We start from the raw sequence: 17,516 nt of genomic DNA on the forward strand, positions 1-17,516 counted from the left end.
CACACACACACACACACATACATACTCTACAGCCAATTTAGTAGATTAAATTCACATAGTGCATGCGTTTGGACTGTGGGGGAAACCAGAGCACCCGGAGGATAGAGATGCGCGGATGGGCTATTATTTCATCCGCAACCGCATCATAGAACTCATCATCCGTCCGCCATCCATCCGCACTAACATTTTTGACCAATTTTTAAAACCGCACCCGCCCGCCATCTGCTGACTGAGCTCTTTATTTGAATGGCTTATTCCTTTTTATTATTAAATGAATGTTTCTTTATTGATTATTAGAAATTAGAGAATGTGTTTAATGACATGCAGTTAATCCAAAAGTGCAAGTCAAATCCAGCATTAATTGACGCTTTGAAGTGATGCTAAACAATACGAGGACGTGTCTTTTCACTTGATTCGATTCCTCGGTCCTTGAGTTTGTTTTTTTTGCGTCCTTCCCTCGCATCCTATAGGGGTGGAAAGACGAGGAAAGAAAGCAAGGGAAGGAAACGAGGATACACAAATAAGAAATGAGAAGCACCCTATAAAGCTCTCAGAATATCAGCAGTGAACTCCGTCTCCAATCGGTGCACAGGGACAAAAATAAATAAATAAATAGCCTAAATGAAACGCACTGAACTGTACAATTTTTTTTTATTATAGTAGCCTAATAGAAAACGCATTTTGACACATCATTTCAACATTCAGACGAGAGCGCCTGGCCTCTAATGCGCCCTGCTGCACTGAAGGAGCGCTCGCTTGCAGCACTTGTTGCTGGAATGCATAGAATTCTCTTGGCAAGGTGCTGTAGACGTGGGAATGACTGCCTTGTTTCTCCCAAAAGGAAAGTAGATTTTCCTCTGCTGATCCGTCTATTCTTAATTTTGTAGAGGAAGACTTCTGTACTTCATCCAGAATTAGTGTATCCGATTCCTCCTCTCATTCTGTAAAGTCAGTCCTAGGCTTTTTCGTTGGTGTGCCAGCTATGTGTACAAAAACAGTACAACCACCCACCACCCGCCCGAATTTAATTAAAATATTATTTTTCGTCACGTCATCCGCCCGATCCGTGGTTTATCCGCGGATTCTGCGGCTGTAACCGCCATCCGCGCATCTCTACCGGAGGAAACCCACACCAACATGAGGAGAACATGCAAACGCCACACAGAAATGCCAACTGACCCAGCCAGGACTCAAACCAGCGACCTTCTTGCTGTGAGACGATGTTGTGAGGTTATAATAATATTGATTATGTGCTTGTTTAATGGAAAAATACACTTAATTTTGACCTTATTTCTGACTATTTTGGACAAGAAACAAGGCAAAAACTCTAAGTAAAGACTTTTTCACAGTGCAGTAACATCTTCTGTGTTTGCTGTAAGAAAAACTAAAGGAAAACCTCTTTACTTTACCTAAGATGTGAGCAGTGCCGTTGAGCTCCTGGATGAAGAGATGTCTCGCTCCTCTGGGAACTACAAGCACTTTAAAGACATCTAATGCAGATGTAAAACACAGGCAATCACTATTACTGTACGTTAACCACCCTATTAAACAATCCAACCCAGGCTTATTGGAAAAATGTGACCAGGGCTACATTTTTTGAGAACCAACACATATTTACCCAGGACTACATTTTCTTGCAGTTTTTGTTTTCACAAATCCAATAGAGGACGCCTTGTACATTTCTGACAACCTCAAATTAGTTACTGGGTCACATTTTCTCATATGTACATCTGGGATTGACGACAAAACTTTTGTCAGGTAGTGTATAATACGCTTGCATTGCACTATTGTGTCTGGACTTGAGAGACGTACCTCTTTTTTTTTCATAGGTGAAGTCGAATTTGTGAGTTTTGCACTTGGTTCCGTTTCCTCCACAAATGCCACATTTATCTTCCTGTAGAGCTGATCCAACCACATTATCACAGCCCACTTTCTGAAGGCAGACACACACCGTGAGCCACAGGCAATTAAAGACATGTGTTTAATAGAAACACGCTGTTATTCACCTCACAGTCGCCGTACACACACACACTGTAGGGGTCTTTGTAGGAGCAGCGCGTCCCAGGTTCAACCAAGGTCTGCATGTTCACTACAACTCGCTTCTCTTTGGATTGACAGTATAGTTTGCAGCGTTGCTTAGCTGTGGAAAACAAGACCAGAGAAATGTGTGAGTGACAGAAATAAAAAAAATATAAAATAAAATAAAATAAAAGTTAAATTAAATAAAAATTTAATAAAACTAAATAAAAATTATGAAATAATACAAAATAAAATAATCATAAAATAAAATATAAAAAAAAATAAAATATACATATGTTAAAATAAAACAAAGTGATAAAATAAAACAAAATGTTTTATTAGATTTTAATTCTGGACATGAATGCATAATTAATTACATATCTCAGATATAAAAGAATGTCTCATTTGCATGTTTAAACATATAATTTCAGGAACAACGTTTAGTTGACTTTACTTAAAGTGAGTCAACAATATGTTTTTCAAGTGATTAGTTCGCCTTACTAAAAGAGAGTAAAAAAGTTTCCATGTACAGAATAATAAAACCCACCAAACAAATAAATAAATAAATAAAAATATACCAGTGAAATTTAGAAATTGCTACAAAAAGTATATGAACTATATTTGATTTTGATCCAACATAGAACATGAATACATTGTTTTTTCAAAGGTTTACCAAAACTAAAAAAAAAAACAAACAAACAATTTATAATAAAATAATAAAAGTCTATACAAAATAAAATTAAATAAAACAATACAATTATAAATAAAATTAAATAAATTAAAATTAAATAAAATTATAAAATAATTAAAATAAAACTATAAAACAATTAAATTATAAAACAATAAAATAAAATTACAAAACAATATAAAACAATAAAATTAAATAAAATAAATTGTAAATTAAAAAACAATAAAATAAAATAATAAAACAATAAAATACAGTTATAAAACAATCAAATAAAATTGTAAAACAATAAAATAAAAATTATAAAACTAAAGTAAAATTACAAAAAAAACAATTAAATAAAATTATAAAACAATTAAATAAAACTAAACAAAATTAAATACAATTAAAACAACAAAATAAAATGATAACAAAATAAAAGAAATAAAACAACAAAATAAACTATAAAACAATAAAACAAAATAAAATGATAAAACAATAAAATAAATTTAAATTAAACAAAATTATAAAGCAATCATATAAAATAATAAAACAAAATAAAATGATAAAACAATAAAATCCAAAATCATAAAAACAAAAAAATAAAAAATAAAATAAAATAAAATAAAATGTATTCCATATTGGTCCAACAGAGGACATGCAAACATAATGTTATTCTTCCATCAACTATCATTATAACCATCATCAACTTTGACAAGGTTTGAATGATCTACTGGTAGTTTTTACATGGTCTTTTAAAGCACATTACATTTAATCTCACCAGACAGATTTTCAGAATATCTCAAAACAGGACACTAATTTTCCAGGACTATTTGCTAATGCATCCAGCTCGGTTTTCCATTAAGACCAAATCATATCCATGCACAATGTGACATCTGCTAAACTTTCCAACAATTGTAAAGCATTTATTCACAGTCTGCATAAAAAAAAGTAGATTTTCCCACCAAAAGAGCAACTAGCACAGTAAATGTATTTTGAATGTAAAAGTGTTTACCTCATCTGATTAAAGGTATCTGAGCTCATTTTACAGTGTGATGCCACATAAACTGCAAACATTCCTCAGTAATTCATTCAAAACATTAAAAAAAGACTCAAAAAGTCCCTATTTACATGCACTGCTCTGGAGTTGTCTTTGTGATCATAAAACGGAGGCAGATGTCCAGTTTTAATAACTCTGGAGGGATTTATGTTGATGTCATGAACACAACACATGGAAAAAATAAATAAAAAAGTGTGTGAACTTATATTTTGATGTGTGCCCAGCATGTAAGTGAGAACAGCTGTGAGGAGAGAAGATTACATCAGATAAACTGAGCTGAATCCTGAAGGACAGCAGTGGGAAATGATCTAATGCCTTTTAATCATTTAAAATAACAAGGTTAAGATGAGAGGTCACTGCTTACGGCCTGTTGAAGAATCCTTACTGGAGAAAAGGAGCAGTTTTAAAGGGGTAGTTCACAAACAAATTTACATTTATTCACTAAAAGAAGTTATTTTGAAGAAAGCTGAAAGGCGGTAACCATTGATCTTCATAGTAGGAAAAACAAAGGCTGCATCTGAAACCGCTTACTACTCAGTAGGTACTGCATTTGAATTTAAACGTACTACTCGGCCTTTAGAAAAGTACATGCTATACAGTATGAACGTAAAAAGTATGAATGGAATTCGGACCTACTACATCTGCTATTTTGTCATGGTCACGTGACCTACCTGCGTCAGTTGCGTCGCTTCACTTCCATTCATGAATGCTCTCGCGGGGCATTATGGGATAGCGCAGTGTGCATGGGATGCGCACTCCAGAATCTTGCCGGAAGTAGTAAGTCATCCGGGTACTTCTCACATATTGATTTTCGAATTCTATGGCTGCGTTCGAAACCGCCTACTACTCAGCAGGTACTGCATTTGAATTTAAACATACTACTCGGCCGTTAGAAAAGTACGCTCTATACAGTATGAACGTGAAAAGTATGAATGGAATTCAGATGTACTACATCTACTACATCTACTACACGGTTTCGGACGCTGCCTATGAATTCGGACATACTACTCGGCTCACATACGGATTTTAGCGTATTGTATAGTATGGAAGTATGCGGTTTCGAACGCAGCCTATGAATTCGGACATACTACTCGGCTCGCACACTGATTTTAGCGTATTGTATAGTATGGAAGTATGCGGTTTCGGACGCAGCCTATGAATTCATGAATTCGGACATACTACTCGGCTCGCACACTGATTTTAGCGTATTGTATAGTATGGAAGAATGCGGTTTCGGACGCAGCCTATGAATTCGGACATACTACTCGGCTCGCATACTGATTTTAGCGTACTGTATAGTATGGAAGAATGTGGTTTCGGACGCAGCCTATGAATTCGGACATACTAAGCTCGCATACTGATTTTAGCGTACTGTATAGAATGAAAGTATGCGGTTTCGGACGCAGCCTATAAATTCGGACATACTACTCGGCTCGCATACTGATTTTAGCGTACTGTATAGTATGGAAGAATGCGGTTTCGGACGCAGCCTATGAATTCGGACATACTACTCGGCTCGCATACTGATTTTAGCGTACTATATACTGTAGTATTGAAGTATGCGGTTTCGGACGCAGCAAAATATTATGGAAGTCAATGGTTACCAACATTACATTTATATGCAGCTCATTTTACCGATCGCCCTCCTCACCCGCCCTCCTCCATCATCCACTCTTCACTTTTACTTTGTTCTGCGACTTCCCAACTCTCTTTACTTTTGTCCGCGACAACCAACCCACGCCTCGGCTCATAATTTGCGTTCGCAACACTCCTCTTTTATCCAACACTCTGCTAACCTCCCAACGACCCCCCCCAATACGATACCCCAATCTGTCCAGAAATTAAGCCCCAATACGGTAGCACAATCACCTCAAAGCAAGAAGGTTGACCCTTGGCTAGGTCAGTTGGCATATCTGTGTGGAGTTTGCATGTTCTCCGCATTTTGGCATGGGTTTCCTCTGGTTGCTCTGGGTTTCCCATAAGGACATGTGCTATGGGTGAATTGAATAAGCTATATTGTCCATAGTGTATGTGTGTGGATGAGTGGTTGTGGATGTTTCCCAGAGATGGGTTGCAGCTAGAAGGGCATCCTCTGTGTAAAACATATGCTGGATAAGTTGGCGGTTCATTCCGTTGTGGCGACCCCAGATTAATAAAGGGACTAAGCCGAAAAAAAAAAATGAATGAATGAATGAAGATATATTAGGGGCAACTCGACTACTGGTTTCTGCTAATTAATTTCTTTTCACAACAATACTCGAGTTACTCAAGTTGACTTTTCAAATAAAAAGTGTGTTGCAACCAATGCAGTAAATGGGACATTTAAAATAAATAAATAAATAAATAAATAAATAAATAAATAAATAAATAAATAAATAAATAACAGTGTTTCTAAAATGTCCTCTTTCCACTGTAGGCAGACAGTCAGAGAGATAGTAAAATGCTTACGGTCAGGGTGTTCATAAGGCAGCCAGTGGTGCCAGGTATTCTGGTACTCAAACTTGTCGTCCATCTTTCTACATTGCTCGGCTCTGTAGTCATAGTTCGGGTCCTCGCACTCCTTTGTGTTACACATCTGGAACTGATAGCTCGGGCCGGAGCAAAAACGTCCACCGTTTGCTGGACTGGAGGTGGTCAAAGGATATGGAAGAAAATCCCAATAAGAGATAAATTAACTTCATAACTATGTTCAATTAGATTTGTTTCAGTATTAATCAGCTTTTTGTTAATCTTTTACTTTATTACACTGAAAAAACAAACGATTCTTTGGATGTACAAATATTCTTTAAGGAAAGTGGTTGCAATTGATTTATATGGAGTGAATTAAAACCAAAACAAATTAAAGGTGCTGTTTAAATTAAAGCTTGACTACAAAATTAAATCGCAAATCAAATCAAAATTGCAATATCTGAAAAAAAGGCAATTGGATATTTTCCCCAGTAATATATTAGTTAAAGGCTCCATTTCTATGTTGTATAATCTACTTCTGAACCAGTCATCTTCCTTTACAGATAACACTAAGAGACCTATCCTACACCCGGCACAATGTGGCGCAAGGCACGGCGCAATAGTTTCAGCTTGGCGCAAAAGTCGTTTTGAGGCGTTGCGCTACGCTGTTTAAATAGCAAATGCATTAGCGCTCATATGTGCGCCCATAGGCGTTCTGGTCTAAAAAGGAAGGCGTTCTGAGGCGCACTTCTGGCGCGTTGCTATTTTGAGAAACTATAATAGATTTTTTATTAAACCGAAACAAACCCGGTCTAAACTCCGGCGCAGAGTTGCGCCTCGCTTACACACTGCTTAATACACACATGATGTAGAGCAATACGCAAATATCTTTACATATGAAAAAAATAAAATATTAAGAATATAATAAGAATATATATATATATATATATATATATAGAATATAAATATAAAGGATTAAAATATTACAAAACATATTATTTTCTACCCTACATAAATATGAAAAACCACTGCTTTTATGTCTTCTTCATCTCGGGAGGCTTTTTCAGTTCATTCATAACAATTTGCTTTTGTATAATGTTATTATTATTAGCAGTATTATTTATTATATTCATATTTATATTTGTTATGTTAAAAACAAGCTTAGATTTGTCCACCTGTCAGGTTTTAGACCATATGGGGCACAGCATGTGTTTTAGGATATAACTCAGGTTTTAGAACACACTTTGTTATTATTGTTCATTTATTCGTTTGCTGGAAATTAGAACTGAATTTAATTATTTTAAATTAATTATTTATAGGCTAATTGATGTCTATGCGCAAAGGTTTCCCTATCCACGAGAGCGAAAGTAGATCATTTATCTTTTATTCTCGGTAGATGCTCTGTTTAAATGTTTCCTGTAAAAAAAAATAAAGATGTTAACTGTAAACTGTTTGCTTGTGAAATGCTCAGTTTTTCCACTAACACTTACTTTACGTCATGTAAACAGCAAATACACTTATGGCGCGACGCAGCTGACTCTTAAAGGAAATGGGAGATGATACTCTGATTGGTTTATTTTCAAAACACACCTATAACTCATTAAGAGAATAAACTCGACCCTTTTAGACCATGTGCCACGGCGCAAAGTGGATTTTCCCGTCCTTAAATTAGCAAAAATGTATTCTGATACTCCCTTAAAGCGTTTGCGCCCTGCGTTTTGCGCTCTGTGCATGGACCGTCAAAATAGAGCCCAAAGAGTGCTTGGGAAGAGGATCTTTGTGGTTCAATTTCGAATGATCTGTGGGACTAAATTCTTAAACAAAATTCACCCATCATCAGTGTGTGCCCGGCAGTCCCTCATTCAATTTAAATTAAGGCACTTTATTTCACATGTTCTAGACTTGCCCCAACTTAGAGCATTTCTGGAGGTTAATATTTGATACGTTAGCTGTGATTCTTCAGCACAAGCTAGATCTATATTCACAGGTGGCACTGTTTGGGGTTACTTCAGCGGATATACAGTTGCCTTCTTCAAAGTGTAAAATCATTGCTTTTTCGACTTTATTGGCACGTAGGGCTATTTTGCTAAAATGGAAGGTTTCTCATCCTCTCACTCAGGCTCAGTGGATTAGAGAAATTATATCTTGTCTTTATTTAGAAAAAATCAGGTTTTCATTAAGAGGGTCGGAGGGGAATTTTTTTAAGGCGTGGCAACCTTTTATTGATTTTGTGGAAAATCTCAAATAATTTGATTCTACTGTACATATGGCGTGTATGGTTATATGTTTGTAAAAATGTATTGATTAAATGCTTTTATTATTATAATTTTTTTGTATTTATTGTCATTATTATTATTATTATTATTTGTTTGTATTTGTATTTATTGTCACTATTATTATTATTATTATTGTTATTATTATTATTATTATTATTATAATTATTATTATTATTATTTGCTTGTATTTGTATTGTCACTATTATTATTATTATTATTATTATTATTTGTTTGTATTTGTATTTATTTTCACTATTATTATTATTATTGTTATTATTATTATTATTATTGTTATTATAATTATTATTATTATTTGCTTGTATTTGTATTGTCATTATTATTATTATTATTATTATTATTATTATTATTATTAGTTTGTATTTGTATTTAAACCTACATGTACAATTGTATATTTGTTAATTTTTGGCTAATGTGAGCGCTATCCCGCTGTTGGATTGGTATGAATCTGGGGTTTGTTCTTTCCCATTTGAAAAATTAAAAATCAATAAAAAATATCTAAACAAGATATTTTCCCCAAATTGCACAGCCAAATTTAACAGCTGTTTAATAAAGCCCTACAATAAAAGCAGTTTCACATTTTTAAAAACCATATTAAAGTCAATATTATTAGCCCCTCAAGCAATATTTTTCTCGATTGTACAAACCACTGACATAAAAAACTCTTACCTTAAAAAATTGAGTAAATCCAATTAACATTTTTTTTTCAGTGTGGCATAACACCTCTATCAGACAGATGGAAGCCTCACCGTGGATTGTCACAAGCTCGTTTGCGAAACTGAATCCCCCTTCCACAGGGCCGAGAGCAGGAGCCGAACCCACTCCACGTTCCCCAGCTCCCGTCCCGCTTAATGATGTCTGGAGTCAGATGAACACAGTGCCCTTTAAAACAGTGCTGAGAGACAAGAAGAGACAAATAATAAGCACAAAACACTGAGTATAACACTATTATTAAGTGTGTTTTTTGGAGACTGAGGGTGCTTTCACACTTGGATCAATTGCCTGGACCCTATCCAAGTTCGATTGTCCCCCCTTGCCACTTTTTCGGTTGGTTTGTGTTCACACTGTCTTTTTTCCTTCTGAACCCCAGTACGCTTGCGTCATCGAGCTGCTGTTTTGTTTATGGCTGTTTCAAGGTGATGGTCACGAAAGCAAAGCGACGAAATGGAAAGGCATCCACACGTCGCTGTCATTCTGCTTTTACTGAGTCTTTTAGTTTTGGACATACAGAAAGCGACTCGCTTCCATAAGCCGCAAATATATTACAAACATTCAGAACATCACACAGTGTCTGCAGAAGCTGTTTTTGGAGAAGACAAGCAGACATTACTGTGTATCAATGTGTTTGCCCTGGCTCAGTCCCGCTTGCCACCAAAGTACGAAACATGACACACACAAATACTAACGAACGTTATGAAAAGGATAGTTTGTTGTACAGTTGGCGGTTCACTTCCGTTATTGGGTATGATTGCATTCACATCAGAAGTGAACAGTACCAGAGTTCGCATGAACCGTACCCCAGACCACCTCTTTTAGGCAGACTCGGGTAAGGTTCACGGGTTCAGAAGACACGTTCACACCAGCTAACCGTACCGTACTATGACGTCAAACGAACCTGGGTGTGGACCAAAAGCGCTAGCTTGAAAGCACCCTTAGACTTATCATAGCATCTACAGTTCTCAGCATAAATGATGACATAATCAATATTTTTATATGCAGTACATATAAAAGTATTCATAGCGCTTCACTTTTTTCACATATTTTAATGTTTCAGCCTTTTCCCAAAATAGACTACATAATTTATTTCCACAAAATTCTACACACAATACCCCATAATGACAATGTGATTTTTTAAAATTGTTACAAATGTATAAAAAAAAACAACAACTGAAAAATCACATGTACATCAGTATTCACAGTCTTTGTTCAATGCTTTGTTGATGCAATTCCAGAAATTACAGCCTCAAGTCTTTTTGAATATGATGCCACCAGCTTGGTACACCTGTCTTCGGGAATTGTTGCCCGTTCCTCTTTGCAGTACCTTTCAAGCTCTATCAGGTTGAGTGGGAAGTCAAGGTGTACAGACATTTTCAGATCTCTCAGAGATGTTCAATAGGATTTAGGTCTGGGCTCTGGCTGGGCCACTCAAGGAGATTCACCGAGTTGTTGTGAAGCCACTCCATTGATATTTTGCTGGAAGATGAACCCTCACCCCAGTCTGAGGTCAAGAGCACTCTGAAGCAGGTTTTCATTCAGGATGTCTCTGTACATTGCTGCATTCATCTTTCCATCTATCCTGGCTAGTCTTACAGTTCCTGCTACTGAAAAACATCCCCACAGCATGATGCTGCCACCACCATGCTTCACTGTAGGGATGGGTTTAGCCTGGTGATGAGCAGTGCCTGGTTTCTCCAAATGTAACGAATGGCATTCACTCCAAAGAGTTCAATTTTAGTCTCATCAGACCAGAGAATTTAGTTTCTGATGGTCTGAGAGTCCTTTAGAGACCTTTTGGCAAATTCCAGACGGGGAGTGGCTTCCTTCTGGCCACTCTACCATACAGGCCTGATTGGTGGATTGCTGCACAGATGGTTGTCCTTCTGTAAGGTTCTCCTCTCTCCACACTAGGGCTCAGACAGAGTGACCATCGGGTTATTGATCACCTCACTAACGCCCTATTCACACGGGGCTTCAGCGTCAACGCTTGACAGAGGGCGTGTCTGAAGTTGGAGCTGAAACGATCGTCATAGAAGCGTCAGCCAATGAAATTCAGTCAGCAATAGGCCACTGTCTGAGCTGGTGTATTTGCATACAGCGATCTGATTGGCTGACGCTTCCGTCGGCGCTTGAAAAGTTGAGCTGGTCCCAACTTCTGCAGCGAGGAACGCTTCTGAAGCGGCGCCGACGGATCCACAATGCAGTTCGGCAACGCCTGACGTCACCCATTCAAAGTGAATGGGAAGCGTTGACGCTGACGCCCCGTGTGAATAGGGCGTAAGGCCCTTCTCCCCGGATCACTCAGCTTAGATGGCCGGCCAGCTCTAGGAAGAGTCCTGGTGGTTCCAAGCATCTTCCACTTACGGTTGATGGAGGCCGCTGTGCTCATTGAAACTTTCTGAGCAGCAGATATGTTTCTGTAACCTTCCCCAGCCTTGTGCCTCCAGACAATCCTGTCTCAAAGGTCAACAGACAATTCCTTTGTCTTCATACTTGGTTTGTGCTTTGACATGCACCGTCAACCCTGGGACCTTATATCGAAAGGTGTATGCCTTTTCAAACCATGTCCAATCAACTGAATTGTGAGAAAATAAATGAATTTAATCCATTTTGGAATAAGGCTTGAACAAAAAAAAAATAAAAAAATAAAAAATGGGGAAGAAGTGAAGCGCTATAAATACTTTCCGGATGCACTGTATTGCTCAGTGAATATAGTCTATACGTTTTGGTGCATTTAAACAAAACAGTTTTATTAAATAATAGTTTCATTATTTTACAGTGCAATAGCAGCAAGTGCAGGGAATAGGTATTAATTAAAAATTCAGTTATTTACTTTTAAAGGTTCAGGACACCCTGGAGAACTTTTTTTTATATTAACAGATTTGTGTGTGTTGAGCATCAGTTAAGACAATGTTAGCACCTGTCAGCTTTAATTGTGGGGAAAACTGGATAATTTTGTGCTTTTGTCAGCTAATTTCAGCTTCCGGGTTTAAAATGATTTTTGGGGCGGGATCAAAATCGGCGACGTAGCGCAGAACTGCAAGTGCAATGATGACGCGTCGGTTTCTCATTATTATTCATAGCGGAGTTTTCTTATCCTATGAGAAGAGCCGGCTGCTTAATTATTCATGAGACCTGCCAGACCAGCCAGAGTCAAGCCTGAGCTGTGACAAGTCACGGACCCACGGCACACAGTATTTAGCCGTTCATGAAGGCTTATATGCCTTTTTTTCCATGATCCATGGGGTTTGCATGTTTTCCCCCGCGATCTTGTCAGGGCCGATCATACAGCAAAGCTGTGTGTGTGCTGCTAGCATTTTTGTCGAGAGAGCAGCACGAGAATTAGAGAATGGCGGACGCTGTCTTTTATCAGGAGTTCGTTCACATTCAGACACATCACTGTGCTGCTGTGTTTGCCTAAATCCACCAGATTACCAGCAGGGCTAATGGTTAAAATAGACAGGTCAGGAGACCTGCTGCACTGAGTCTGCTGGATACGGGGATTAAGGGAGAATTCCTCATTTATAGTGTTTACATGAACACACTTATCTTTATAATCATATAAATTGTGGTTATGTGTATATGAAAGTACGAATAACAAATGTAGCAGGGCATTAAATTACTGTTTATTTCTTTGCATTTTAACTTTGTAAACTATAAACTCATGCGTCTCCTCACGGTTTGTCTCATTTTGTGAGCTAGCTTCGTTCGCTCACGTTCTCCCCTGCTGGCTACGCCCACTCCTGCCCGATGCTCGTGGAGCTCCACGCCCATTAATCATGCATCTATTGAAAAAATTCTGAAGTAGACTTTAACCGAAAGTGGGGGTGTCATGGCCCTCTAATTTATAACAATTATCAATAATTATTAACACTCCTACCCTCATGGCGGAGGTATAGGAGTGTGAGATGCAGGACTGCCAGACTCAAGAACTCTTTCTTCCCATCAGCTATCAGACTTCTAAACAGATAACCAATGCACATAACAGTCTGTATTTCTGCTCAACACTACATTCTCCATCCCAGTTTGCACTATTTTTTGCACATAAGCCAATTGCACTAGGCACGTTTTGCATTATAAGCACAATTTAAGAACCACTGCACATTGTTTACATCTGTTTCATTACTTAAATCAGTTTTATATATTGTTTACTTTCATAGATATTTATCTACTTACATTTTATAATCATACTTCAGTCACTTGTGTGTATATATGTGTATTTATGTGTATGGTGTGTATGTTGTGTGTATGACTTCACTGTGGATGGCAAAGTAAGAATCTCATTGTACAGGGAATCATGTTTCCTTACTGTGCACACAGGGGCGTAGCACCAAATTCGGGGCCTTGTATCCTCTCAATGTCAGCGGGCCCCCTACACATTTTTTTTAATTATTTGAATATAAACATGCTCAAATAGTGTTTTAATCTATAATCAAATCAGATTATAATAGTGACTGGTTCTTTCATTCACCACCAAATTGATGCATTTGGCCTACTTGTGCTCAAATACCTTTAAACCGTAGTCTACATCGGGTTTGTGTATTGACATTTTGATCCATGATACTGATGCAAGTTTTGATATAAAAACATTTATTTTTGAACAGGAGAACACGAGACAAATGTACCCTCAGAAACGTTAGCTGGCCTGGCCCGTAATTTACTTACAGCAACAAGCAGCCTGGTTGACAAACTAAGCTAAAGATTTAACATTAGCATACATACATTACAGGGCTCGAAATTAACTTTAGGAGTTAGGAGCATCCCAAAAAATTTAGGAGCACCCATTTTCTTTTTAGTTATGCGCCGATCAGAGATGTATAGTAACGAAGTAGAACTACTTCACTACTGTACTTAAGTACTAAAAGGCAGTATCTGTACTTTACCGGAGTATTATTTTTTTCTCCTACTTCCACTTTTACTTAAGTACATATTTTCCATGAGTTTAATACTTTTACTCCGATAGATTTTTTATGTGCTGCATCGTTACTCGTTACTAGGGGTGTCAAAATGATTGATATCAGTTCAGTAATAGGTCATACCCGGTTATTACGTGATGACGTCATTTATCTCCTATGCGCGATGTCGCAATACTATGGCGAAGGACGGAGGCGCGAGTGCGAGGCGGCACAGCATATCAGCCGCTAGTTTACTATTAGGGAGAAATGTTGTAAAACTTCACCTCTGCCTATCTCTCGCTCTCTCACTTTGGAAATTTGACCCGCTGGCCAGTTTGTAAGGTAACTTTTCCTCTCTTCTTAGCTGTTAAAGCTGTGGATCCAGACATGCCTCATGTGCAATTAAGTTTTCTCTACTGTGTCTATTACCTGTGATAATCGCGTATTTTTCCCGCCATGGGTGAACAGCGCTTATATTTCTAAAGCCCTTTCTGTTGAGGACAATAACCAATCATAGCCGTGTAAGACCCGCCTGTCAGCGCTCAAAAAGCAGGCGGGATAATATTGACATGAGTTTATTAGCTGTAAATGCTCTTACTGTCTTCTGTGCTTGAGTTTTGTTTGATACATCCAGAAAGAGTGTTTTCTTTGAGCAGGTCAAATTAAGGGCACAGTTCGTATATCTGACTGCTGTATTAAAGGACAAAATTTTAATACAAAAAACCCTTTAACTGTCACACCAAGACAAAAGCAATAGAATTTTTTTGATTGCATTTCTTAACTCCTAATGTCGCTAGTTAACACAATCAGTGCATTTTTATTCAACACATCACATTATTTCTAAAATATCAGCCTCTACCAAATGGTTGAGATGTTGGTTTATGGTAAAAGTACCAGAATTAATAAATATACTACAGAAATATGAACTGTAAGACCAATTTCATTAAAAACATGATAAAAATAAATAACAATTATTACTAAATCATAGCCATAAGCCATAAAATATTTCAGATTTTCATTTAACACAGTAATATACACATTTTCCTGTTTTTTTACAATAAAATCAAAATCAAGTGAATTTGTGAAGCAGGATTTAGTTTGCTTGTTTAGTTTAGTTTCACGAGTGCTTCCAGAAGACAGAACTCCTGTTTATTGTGGTATTAACCAATCAAACTTTAAAACTCCCAAAGTGTGAGTGTGTCTTTGTGTGTGTGTGTGAGTGAGAGTGAATAATGTGTGAGTAAGAGAAAACAACAGTGTGTGTGTGTGTGTGTGTGTGTGTAAGAGAGAGTGTAAAAACAATTGCAACCTATGTAATGTCCCCACAATACACAAAAATGTGTGTGTGAGGGAGAGAGAGATAGAGAGAGAACTGTGTGTGTGAGAGTGTATGAATGTGTGAGAGTGGGGAGAGAGTGTACATTTAGGTGTGTGCAGGGCAGTGTGTGTGTGTGTGTGTGTGTGTGTGTGTGTGTGTGTGTGTGTGTGTGTGTGTGTGTGTGTGTGTGTGTGAGTGTGTGTGAGAGAGAGAGAGAGAGAGTGAGAGAGAGTATGTATGTAAGTGAACATGCTGAATTATCTCATCAGTGAAGGCATTTTCTGGTAAAAGGGCCTGACGATGTGAGCTCTTGTACCATAGAAACTATTTACAGAGAAAAACAGTATCATAAGCCATGTTTCTTTTCGTTCTGCTTAAGTACCCCAAAAAAGATATTTAAAATAAACAAAACAATTAGTGTATTTTGACTGCTTTCTTTAATAACTACATTACACAATACTTGTACTTTTACTTTCAGTACTTGAGTAGTAAATTTTGAAATAAACTACTTGCAATACTTAAGTACAAAAAATGTTGAATACTTTTGTACTTCCACTTAAGTATGGTGCTTAAAGAGCACTTCTACTTCTACTCAAGTCAATTTTTGATAAAGCACTTGTACTTTTACTTAAGTATGGGTCTCTAGTACTTTATACATCTCTGGCGCCGATCATGATTCTTAATGGCCGATTTTGATTAGCACACGTACATCTCGGAGATGTCTATTTGACGTCTGCATTCACATCTGCAAGACATCTACAAGACGTTTCCTATCAGATGTGAAACAGACTTCTATTAGACATCTTTAAGATGTTTGCGATTCAGAATGTGTGTAAAACTGACATCATAAAGATGTCTGCCAGACGTTTGCATACAGCAGGTGCTTTCCAGATCAAAAGATCTTTTACAGACATCTTGCAGATGTATACAGACACAAAATATCTAATACAATGGCATTTCAACCTTTATACCATTAAAAGGGATAAATCAAGTATGTAATTTCTTATATTAGTATTACTTAATTGTTTAGATTTTTAAAAGGCACATTAACTTCTTTCACATTTACACATGGATCGATAATTGCAATAATTTGACCATAAACAGCTGAAAAAATTTATTGGAAATAAAAATTCATTCTCTGTCACAAGGGGGCGCTTTAAGAGCGCTGAAATATTACGGTTTCCTTAGTAATGACTGTACACAAATCAGCATTATATGCGACCAAAATGGTCGCAATTTCAAGCCCTGCATTAGCAGCAGCTGTCTGGAGTTGACTATGTTAACTTTAATTAGATGTAGTTTCATAACAAGCAAACTCAGTTCAACTTTTAAAAAAAGAAAGCAGTCATCAGCTGCTTCCCCTCATTCTGCCTCCTTTCTTTTTCCTTCCTGTCTTTCTTTTATTGAAAGCCCGATTTGGGCTTTTTGCGCAGCATGATCAGGCTCTAGACTCTCTGTTTGCCGCTGGCTGCCGTCTATGGGCGGACTAAACCATTTCGTGGGGGGGTGTTATCAATATATTTTGAAATAAATAATGACATTGACATCAATTGGAGGGGCCAATTAATTCGAAGTAGGCTAAAAAAAAATAATAATAATAATAAAAAATTGGTGGGATTTCAAAGGGCCCTCTCCCTAGACGAGGCCCTGGGTAGTCAGGTCCACTTTTCCCCCCACTACCACGCCCATGTGTGCACATGACAATAAACAGTTGAATTGAATTATAAAAAGTATGGGTAATATTTGCAGATGGATGTACTATGAACATAATATACAAGTCATATTAACTAGATTCAGATAAATACAAATAAATGAACATGATGGAACCTGCAATTTCAGTGAATGCACTCCCTGTATTCGTACCTTCCCAATGTCGCATTCAGTGCCGTCGATTGGTGGCCCTTTCTTTGTCTTACAGAAGAAGGGATTGTCAGGATGAGCACACCAAAGCTGCTTGCAGGGATCGAAGGGCCGATACTGAGATATGAAGAAGCAGAAAGAAGAAGATTCATTCACAAACTCTTTAACACACGCTGAATGTTGATCAGATGGTCACGATGTCAGAGTTGAGCTGAAATCTTCTAGCTAGAAAGCAGCTTAT

The 17,516-nt window shown here is 37.3% G+C and overlaps 1 protein-coding gene and 1 long non-coding RNA gene across 7 annotated transcripts in view; one reads left to right on the plus strand and one right to left on the minus strand.

Moving 5' to 3' along the window:
• LOC141377608 (uncharacterized) overlaps window positions 1-16,079 on the plus strand; it is a 135,572-nt gene extending 119,493 nt beyond the window's left edge. The window contains exons 2-3 of the long non-coding RNA XR_012390009.1: window positions 13,999-15,560; window positions 15,624-16,079. This is a non-coding gene — a long non-coding RNA (uncharacterized lncRNA). The remainder of the gene's footprint in view (window positions 1-13,998; window positions 15,561-15,623) is intronic.
• LOC101884594 (A disintegrin and metalloproteinase with thrombospondin motifs 2) overlaps window positions 1-17,516 on the minus strand; it is a 467,863-nt gene that overhangs the window by 26,440 nt on the left and 423,907 nt on the right. For all 6 annotated transcript variants that reach the window (XM_073922289.1, XM_073922287.1, XM_073922286.1 and 3 more), the window contains 6 exons: window positions 17,279-17,392; window positions 9,235-9,380; window positions 6,192-6,367; window positions 2,007-2,140; window positions 1,813-1,933; window positions 1,410-1,490 (listed from right to left, as the gene is read on the minus strand). In XM_073922289.1, the coding sequence (XP_073778390.1) occupies window positions 1,410-1,490; window positions 1,813-1,933; window positions 2,007-2,140; window positions 6,192-6,367; window positions 9,235-9,380; window positions 17,279-17,392 (772 nt within the window). The remainder of the gene's footprint in view (window positions 1-1,409; window positions 1,491-1,812; window positions 1,934-2,006; window positions 2,141-6,191; window positions 6,368-9,234; window positions 9,381-17,278; window positions 17,393-17,516) is intronic.

Source organism: Danio rerio, chromosome 14 (assembly GCF_049306965.1).
Source record: "Danio rerio strain Tuebingen ecotype United States chromosome 14, GRCz12tu, whole genome shotgun sequence".
Classification (NCBI taxonomy): Eukaryota; Metazoa; Chordata; class Actinopteri; order Cypriniformes; family Danionidae; genus Danio; species Danio rerio.